The 9539-nt window shown below is 37.9% G+C and overlaps 1 protein-coding gene and 1 long non-coding RNA gene across 2 annotated transcripts; both read left to right on the top strand.

The window, feature by feature from the left end:
* Positions 1 to 1310: 1310 nt before the first annotated feature.
* Positions 1311 to 5907, top strand: LOC137620179 (uncharacterized). Its single transcript, XR_011040011.1, has 2 exons — positions 1311 to 1394; positions 5017 to 5907. It is a non-coding gene; the product is annotated as an uncharacterized lncRNA (long non-coding RNA).
* Positions 5908 to 8284: 2377 nt separating this feature from the next.
* Positions 8285 to 8812, top strand: LOC137619933 (uncharacterized). The gene has a single exon (XM_068350214.1). The coding sequence runs from the start codon at positions 8285 to 8287 to the stop codon at positions 8810 to 8812; it is 528 nt and encodes a 175-aa protein (XP_068206315.1).
* Positions 8813 to 9539: the final 727 nt, after the last annotated feature.

Raw genomic sequence — 9539 nt, 5'->3', positions numbered from 1 at the left:
TAAATTCATCATCATCATCATCATTTCAGCCTTCAAAAGTCCTTTGCTGGATGTAGGCCTTCCCCAGGTTCCTCCACAGACTTCTTTCCCAAGCTATTCTGTGCCACTGTTGCTTATGTTGATCTAAGTCATCTTGCTAGCGGGTTTTTTGTCTTCCTCGGTTTTTTGTGTATCCTCGGGGTGTCCAGAAGGTTGTTTGTGATGTCCATCTGTTGACTGTCATCCTGGCAATGTGCCCCGCCAAGTTCCATTTGAGCTTGCTAACGGTTTCAAGGATATCCATTACTTTAGATAATTAAACTAATTAGCGAAAATTTAAAAATGATTAAATATAAGTGACTTAAATGCAGATAACCCCGAAAAATACATAAAAAGAAATTTGGGTGTTCAATATATTATTCGACAGAACTATGAATTCATTATCCGAAATTTTGAAATGAACCCCCCCCCCAAAAAAAAAAATCTGCCAGGTAAATTTTTCTGTTTACTTTTTTGATGGTAATTTAATATGCATAGGAAATAGGTATGTACATTTTATCAGGCCTATGTGTCTATTCATATTTACACATTGTGTATATGCAAATATTCGTACGTGTGTGTTTGTTTTGGAAACTGTTGGATGCGTTTCGTCAAGTTTAAAAACATCAGTCTTCCTTTATCTTATTCTATTGTTATCATTATTATTATTATTATTATTAGCCAAGCTACAACCCTAGTTGGAAAAGCAAGATGCTATAAGCCTAAGGGCTCCAACAGGGAAAAATAGCCCAGTGAGGAAAGGAAATAAGGAAATAAATAAATGATGAGAATAAATTAATAATATATCATTCTAAAAACAGTAACAGCATCAAAACAGATATGTACTATATAAACTATTAGCAACGTCAAAAACAGATATGTCATATATAAACAATAAAAAGACGCATGTCAGCCTGGTCAACATAAAAACATTTGCTCCAACTTTGAACTTTTGAAGTTTTACTGATTCAACTACCTGATTAGGAAGATCATTCCACAACTTTCCTAATTAAAAAGCTACATATTTTCTATTAATTTATTTCAATGCTTGAGTATACACTAACCTTTTTTATTCATATCAAGGACTAAAATTATCAAATATAAGTAGAATAAAAAAAACTATTCCTGAAAATTCAAAGATAAAAAATAGGCACGTAGTCCCATCATCCAATTGGACGAGCCCTCTCAGAACGTCTTGCCAAATCACGAAGTTTTCAGCCAATTAAAGAAGACAATAGAAAAGTATCACAGGGTGGAGGCTTCTGATTGGCCATAGAACCAATTGAACCTGCAAAAAACTCACTGTCTCTCTACACCTTCGTGTGAGAGGTTGTGTCAATAACAGGTGCTTAGGAAGAGTGAAGAAAAGATTCAAGGTAAGATGGTGGCCGAAGAAAAATATGAAATATCAAGGTTTATTTTATATCTGGCTGATAATATTCTTGTATACGGTAGGAATTAGAATAATCAATTGATAAAGTGTCATTCGAAAGGTACATTGAAGTTACGAATTTTCAAAATTATGACTTGTCGTGAAAAATTTCGTTTTGGAAGATCCCGGAGGCCATGACACCTTTCCTAAATCGATTTTCGAATTTACTAATGTGAATATTTCGAGTCTGCGGGAGGTAGTTGTGTTTCATAATAGTTATTTAGTTAATCAAGTAATAAGCTTTTACTTTATATCCCAAAGTGATTCTAATGCCACTGAAAAATTGTTGACAATACAGGTAAATGAATTATCTACGCATAGTCAAATTTTTGATGGATTTCTTTAAGGATTTTGTATTGAAAGTGATTTTCCAGAATATGTAATGAAAATAACGCAAGGATATTTATGAAGTAAAGATACTTTGCCATTTTGATATAGTCAACAGCTTACATGATTCCTATATACGTTATACAGTATTCATATGTACACATGAATACATAAATAGGAACTCAGTGTACACAGGCCTTTTAATTCAGAAGACTGTATGTATTAAAAACAATTAGAAAGGTCCCCAAATTAGTCTGTATTCTGCCTAAACAATTCGCCAAGCAGTTTTAACTTTCGGCCACGCCCACCGCTAATTCTATTGTTACTTGGCTTTTTTATACCTATTTCTTATCTACTTACTTTACTTTGACGGCTGTTTTCAGGTCCTATACAGCAGAGGAACCCTATTCTCTACAGGACTTCCACTGTCATTTTATCTTATCTGTTCAGTTAAATTACTTGTACAGTCGACATTATTCACTAATTGATATGATTCCAATAACTCACTCAATGCCAAAGCGTCAAGATTTGATGCGTCATCCATCTAAAAATTGAAGTCTCTACAAATAACTAATTCATTTTTCTCCATGATAATAATTTCAATGAGTTCACTGAATTCTTCAAAGAATATAGAGGCAATTGTTCTCAGGTTTGTAAACTGTTGTGATGAAATATATATATATATATATTTTTTTTTTTTTGCGTTGTTTATTTCTGTATATTCAAAGCTTGCTACGCTAGTTCATTTTAACATTTACAGATTTGAAGGGGTTATAGGAAAAGAAGTTATTATAAGACTGTATTTTATTATGAATTATCAAACCAAAATTTTCGCCTAAGATTTAAGATGTTAAAAAAAATTACCATGTGTTTGTTGAGGATATTCTTTTAATTCGTACAAGTTTATTTCAGTTGTCTAAATTACGATTGGTAATTTCATATGCAAATTACTTCTGGCACTTATTTTTAGACGCACAATTGGTTAAATTAAATTCGTGTTTTATTATATTAACTCATCCTCAGAGTCTCATAAGTGGTTCAGTGATGATAGTTTATAGCACAGAATTCAAATTTTTTATGTTTGGTGCAAAGATTTTTTTTTTTCCAATTAGGGATAATTAATTTTGGTATTTCATGTAGTAGAAATATGTAAGGGAAATATGTCGAATTTATTGTTGTAATCTATCAGATAAGGAGGGGTTATTTATGTATGTATGTATAAATGAATCTACGTATGTATAAATGAATGTACGTATGTATAAATGAATGTACGTATGTATAAATGAATGTACAGTATGTAGTACAAACTTCAATCAAGTCTGTCTAGTTTTTCTTTGGTGGTTTAATATATTTATGTAGTAATAGTATAGAACACCACGCTCTCCATTTACTCCAATATAATGTAATCCTGCAATTCTCACCTGCTTGCACAGTAATTAGGTGGCTATTCAAATTCTGGGAAAGCAATAATTAGCGAGATATGTTGAAGAGGGGGGGGGGGGAGGGATTATAAAAAGAAAATAGCTCGGCTTCCTCACTAAGCGACTTGGAACTGACATGTCAACATCGTCAACCAAACAGAATTCGTGAATGTACGTATGTATGAATAAATGTACAGTATGTAGTACAAACTTCAATCAAGTCTGTCTAGTTTTTCTTTGGTGGTTTATTATATTTGTTTATCCTTTGTTAATTATCGTAATAGAGTATTAACAGCATCAATTTGAAAGGCTGCTTTTCTGGTCCTATACTCCAGGAAAACCGTATTCACTATTGGACCTCCCATAATTAATTTCATCTTATACATTCCAAGACATTCTGAAATTTCAGACCGCATATTGCTCGTTTATTGTTAAATTTACAATATCGAAGCATTGAGAAAAGTCGTCTTAGTTTATTCTTAAAAGCCGTAATATTTTTAGTGATTCGTATGTCTAATGGGAACTCATTTAGTCATATATATAAGGCCGTATATATGGAATTTCTAGAACCTAAGGCCATTTGAGCGCTGTATTTTGGGTCATCACTTAGGGTCAGTGTTTCCCAACCTTTTTTTTAAATGATTACCCCAAAATTTTATTTCCAACTAATTAATTACCACATTGAACATATAACCGGTAACATCGGATGTTTTTTGGTAGCCACCTGATGAACTGTATAGATCATGTAGCCCGCTATTGGCTGCTGATAGGTAAAGATCCAAAACAAATGCAGATTTTTCCATTTTAATGGATATCAAAATGAACCATCATCAGTGCAGAATATATCTTGATTACCCCAAAAATACGGGTCCATTACCCCCACTGGGGTAATTTACCCCAGGGTTGGGAAACACTGACTTAGGGGAACTTATACACTATAGGACTAACATTTTTTTTTTTCATGTATTATGTTTAACACAGTGTATTGCTTGTTTGTTGTCAAATCCACATGATCGAAACACCTAGAGAACAAGAAAGTCTCAAGTTTCCTCTGGAAAGCCATAATATCTTCAGTCATTTGGATGTCTAGCGGGACCTTGTTTAGTCTTTGGACAGCATTTTTAAATCTATAGAACTTACAGTCGATATGTATCTTAGCTCCAATACAGTAATTTGAAACCATCTATAACTAATTTTGTGTCTACCTGCTCCGTTGGCTGTACGATGTGTAGCAATTCTTAGATAATTTGGCCTCCAGTTCTGATGACTTGGTGGTAATAAAGATTGTGTAATGACAATGGTTATTCTGATAATTTTTGGTGTAATTTTATATAAAGTTATGATAATTTTTGGTGTAATTTTATATATGGTTATGATAATTTTGGTGTAATTTTATATATGATTATTTTTGGTGTAATTTTGATAATTATTGATGTAATTTTATATATGGTTATGATAATTTTTGGTATAGTTTCATATATGGTTATGATAATTTTTGGTGTAATTTTATATATATGGTTATGATAATTTTTGGTGCGATTTTATATATATGGTTAGGATAATTTTTGAAACGATGTTATATATGGTTATGATAATTTTTGGTGTAATTTTATATATGGTTATGATAATGTGGTAATTATAAGCATTAATACATTTTTCTACTGAGGTGATAAGGTATTTTTTTGGTTTATTTTCTGTTGACTTATAATATTCATTGGTCGAAATTGAATTTTGATTACGACAACCCGAGTATATCTGGTACCCGAGCAAGTAGTTCTACCCATAAAGATAATTAATATCGGTTCATTTTCTTTGCAGGCAAAGCACCGTCACAAGACCTTCCGGTCATGTCAATTTAAGTCATTTCTGTATTATTGGCTTCATTAATCGCGGTACATTGTAGCAGATAACACTGTGTTTAGCAAAAAGGAAACGCTAAGCTTGTAAAAAAGCTATCTAATTTACTTTAAATTTTCATGTTCTGTTAAAACACTTTTATTTCAACTCGTGATAATTAAATTTTGTATTTGAGAAAGTAAATGAGTAGAAATGTGCCGAATTTATTGTAAGTTATCGATAATTAAATTCTGTATTTCAGAAAGTAAATGAGCAGAAATGTGCCGAATTTATTGTAAGTTATCGATACTTAAATTTTGTATTTCAGAGAGTAAATGAGTAGAAATGTGCCGAATTTATTGTAAGTTATCGATAGTTAAATTTGTATTTCAGAAAGTAAATGAGCAGAAATGTGCCGAATTAATTGTAAGTTATCGTACAAGGATGGATTGATTATGTAGGCTACATATGTATAAATGAATGTATAATATGTAGTACCAATGCCTATAAGGTGTCTGTTTTTTTTCTTTAGTGGCTTGATATATTCACGTTTACTGTTTGGTAATTGTCGTAACAGAAGGCTAATAGCTTTGATATTAATTTAAGGCATGCTTTTTATGGTTCTATGCTGCAAGGGAACCCTACTCTCTGTAGAACATCTCGTAAATCGTTTTATCCCATACATTCCAAGGCACTCAGCATTTCGCACCGCATATTGCTCGTTTATTGTTAAATCCACATTATTGAGCTCCTAGAAAATAAAGTTTGCAGTTTCTTCTCGAAAGCCTTAATATCTAAAGTCTTTCGTATGTCTGGTGGGAGCTTATTGTATAGAGTCTTGGGACCGCATATTTAAAATCTCTTGAATCAACAGTAGACATATATCTTTGTTCTAGTAACTTGAAACCATCTGTAAATATTCTCATGTCATCACTATTTGTTGGCTGCACAATAAAGAACTTTAATCAATTTTACGAAATTCACTTAAGTAACAATATTTTCCATACAACTCTCTGAAAGGATTAAAAATGCTATTGATCCTGTTTGCTAAATTGCAAGCTCAGCAACTTTGTTTATAGAAAACGGTGCCAAGTTTCCATTTTGCTAAACACAGTGCTACAATGTACAACGTTCAGACGTCCCCCTTAGCTTCCCACGAAGCGTACCTGGATTAATGGAGCCAACTGTACATCCATTAATTCGGTACAATACAACTCAAGTTAACTCAAAGGATGAGTTAAGTTTTGAATAACTTAGACTGAATTTATCGTTTTGATGTTCAACTCTTTTTGCGAAGTAATTTTTAAAAAAAGATTCTTTTAAAACTGTTAAACTCACATTAATTTTCTTTTTACAAATATTCAGTAGTATTTTTCAAATATAAACCCCTCTTGATTGATCATGTTTTTTGTTGTAAATTAATGTCAAAATTTAGATATAATTAATTCAAATTCTCAAAGCAAACTCGTTTTGATAAGATGTAGCAGTTCGAATCCAGAAATCAATAATGATAATCGATTGAAATTACTTTAAGATTACTAATTAATTTATTGTTCGTAAAGCAGACAATTGATTTATGTATATTTCCCATTAGTTTAAGATCTCGCAACGGCGAGAAGTGTTTAAATTAACATTTGTGATAGTTGAAAAGGTAGATTTTTTTTTTATGAAATTAAAGTTTTTAATTATTACATCAATCATTTTGATTTGAAAACTAGAGTTACAGCTTGACTTAAAATAATGATAACAACAACAACAACAACAAAAATTTGGGTTGTATCGAATCGACTTTATACTGTATAGATATACGGAAATGACTTAGATTATCAACGACATCAGATTTGGAAAAAAAAAATGTCAAGGTAAGTTTATGAATTTTGAACGTTCAACTTATTTTCATCCTTAAGGAAATGTTTTACTGATTTCCCCTACTACAATGCAATAAGCAGAGGTCATTATGAAATAGACTTAACTTTTTAATTTATTATTCATGTTTGGAACTTGTTGCTGCAACTGGTCAGTTGACATAGACAAAATATTAATAACTGTCCTTAAAGTATTTTATTTTTCCTTGTTTCCTTTCCTCACTGGGCTATTTTTCCTGTTGGGGCCCCTGGACTTATAGCATTCTGCTTTTACAACTAATAATAATAATAAATAAGTTTATGTACTGTAGTGGTGAAGTTCCAATTTATTTATAAACATATACTTGTAAATAGTTTATGCCATGTAATTGTTCCAAAAGCACAGATTTTAATAGACAATTGATAACACTTGATATCTTGAATAGAAAAACATCTTATGAATCATTATTCATTCTTAGATTATTAGCGTTGAATAACTCGTCCAGATGAATTATTTACTCTAAATAAATGTTTGTCCTGAATCTGATTTGTCAAAAAAACTAGGAAAATCAATAAAGGTATTTACCTAATATCAGTAATTACCTCACAATTACAGTTATCCAGTTTTATGAAATAACTGATTATCGAATTTTTGCAGGTATCTGGATAATACCATCGGCAAATTATGCAACGTACGATGTCGGATCCCCACAAGATAGGCCCCCCAGAAGATGGGGCCCCCACAAGATAGGCCCCCCACAAGATAGGCCCCCCACAAGATGGGCCCCCCACAAGATGGGCCCCCAGAAGATGGGGCCCCCAGATGATTGGCCCCCCCAGAAGATGGGCTCCCCCCAGAAGATGGGCTCCCCCAAAGATAGCCCCCCTAGAAGATGGGACCCCCAGAAGATGGGCTCCCCCGAAGAGGGGCCCCCCAGAAGATGGGCCCCCCAGAAAATGGGCTCCCCAATGATGAGCCCCCCCGAAGACGGGCCCCCCAGAAGATGGTCTCCCCCGAAGACGGGCTCCCCCAAAGATGAGCCCCCCCTGAAGACAGGCCCCCCAGAAGATGGGCTCCCCAGAAGATGGGCCCCCACAAGAATGTCCCCCCACAAGAATGTCCCCCCCACAAGAATGTCCCCCCCACAAGAATGGCCCCCCCACAAGAATGGCCCCCCACAAGAATGGCCCCCCACAAGAATGGTCCCCCTTAAGAATGGTCCCCCTCAAGAATGGCCTCCCACAAGAATGGCCCCCCAGAAGACAGGCTCCCCTAAAGATGGGTCCCCCACAAGAATGGCCCCCCAAAAGAAGGGCCCCCCAAAAGAAGGGCCCCACAAAAGAAGGGCCCCCAAAAGAAGGCCCCCCCAAAAGAACGGCCCCCCACAAGATGGGCCCCCCACAAGATGGGCCCCCCACAAGATGGGCCCCCCACAAGAATGGCCAACCACAAGATGGGCCCCCACAAAAATGGCCAACCACAAGATGGGCCCCCCACAAAAATGGCCAACCACAAGAATGGCCCCCCACAAGACGGGCCCCATAAAAGATGGACCCCCCCCCACAAGAGAGGCCTCCCAACAAGAGGCCCCCCCTACGATGGGCCCCGCAAGAGGGCCCCGACAAAATGGCCTTACAAGACAGGTCCCCACAAGAGAGGTCACCATGAGAGGGCCCTGCACACCATACAAGATGGGCCCCCACCAGAGGACTCCCCACGAGAGACGCTTCCCCACAAGGTGGGCCTCCCCAGAAGATCCCCCCCCCCAGAAGATGGCCCCCACAGAAGATGGCCCCCACAGAAGATGGACTGGACGCCCCCAGAAGACAGGCCCCCCAGAAGACAGCCCCCCCCCAGAAGACAGTCCCCCCCCAGAAGACAGTCTCCCCAGAAGACGGATGGGCCCCACCCCCAGAAGACAGCCCCCCTCTAGAAGATGGGCCCCTCCACAAGATGGCCTCATAAGACAGGTCCCCATAAAAGGGGTCCCCATAAGATGGCCCTGCACACCATACAAGATGGTCCCCCCACAAGAGAGGCCTCCCCACAAGAGAGGCCTCCCCACAAGAGAGGCCTCCCCACAAGAGAGGCCTCTCCACAAGATGGGTCTTCCCACAGGAGAGGCCTCTCCACAAGATGGGTCTTCCCACAAGATGGGTCTCCCCACAAGATGGGCCACCCCACAAGATGGGCCGCCCCCAAGATGGGCCGCCCCCAAGATGGGCCGCCCCACAAGATGGGTGTTCCCACAAGATGGGTGTTCCCACAAGATGGGCCTCCCCACAAGATGGGCCTCCCCACAAGATGGGTGTTCCCACAAGATGGGCCTCCCCACAAGATGGGTGTTCCCACAAGATGGGCCTCCCCACAAGATGGGCCTTCCCACAAGATGGGCCCCCAGAAGATGGCCCCCCAGAAGATGCCCCCCCCCCCGTCCAGAAGATTCCCCCCCCCCGTCCAGAAGATTCCCCCCCCCCCGTCCAGAAGATTCCCCCCCCCGTCCAGAAGATTCCCCCCCCCGTCCAGAAGATTCCCCCCTCCAAGAAGATGCCCCCCCCCCAAGAAGATGCCCCCCCCCCCAAGAAGATGCCCCCCCCCAAGAAGATGCCCCCCCCAAGAAGATGCCCACCCCCAGAAGATGCCCACCCCCAGAAGATGGG

Source organism: Palaemon carinicauda, chromosome 26 (assembly GCF_036898095.1).
Source record: "Palaemon carinicauda isolate YSFRI2023 chromosome 26, ASM3689809v2, whole genome shotgun sequence".
NCBI classification, from domain to species: Eukaryota; Metazoa; Arthropoda; class Malacostraca; order Decapoda; family Palaemonidae; genus Palaemon; species Palaemon carinicauda.
The sequence above is the reverse complement of the archived record's forward strand: the minus strand, read 5'-3'. Positions and strand labels throughout refer to the sequence as shown.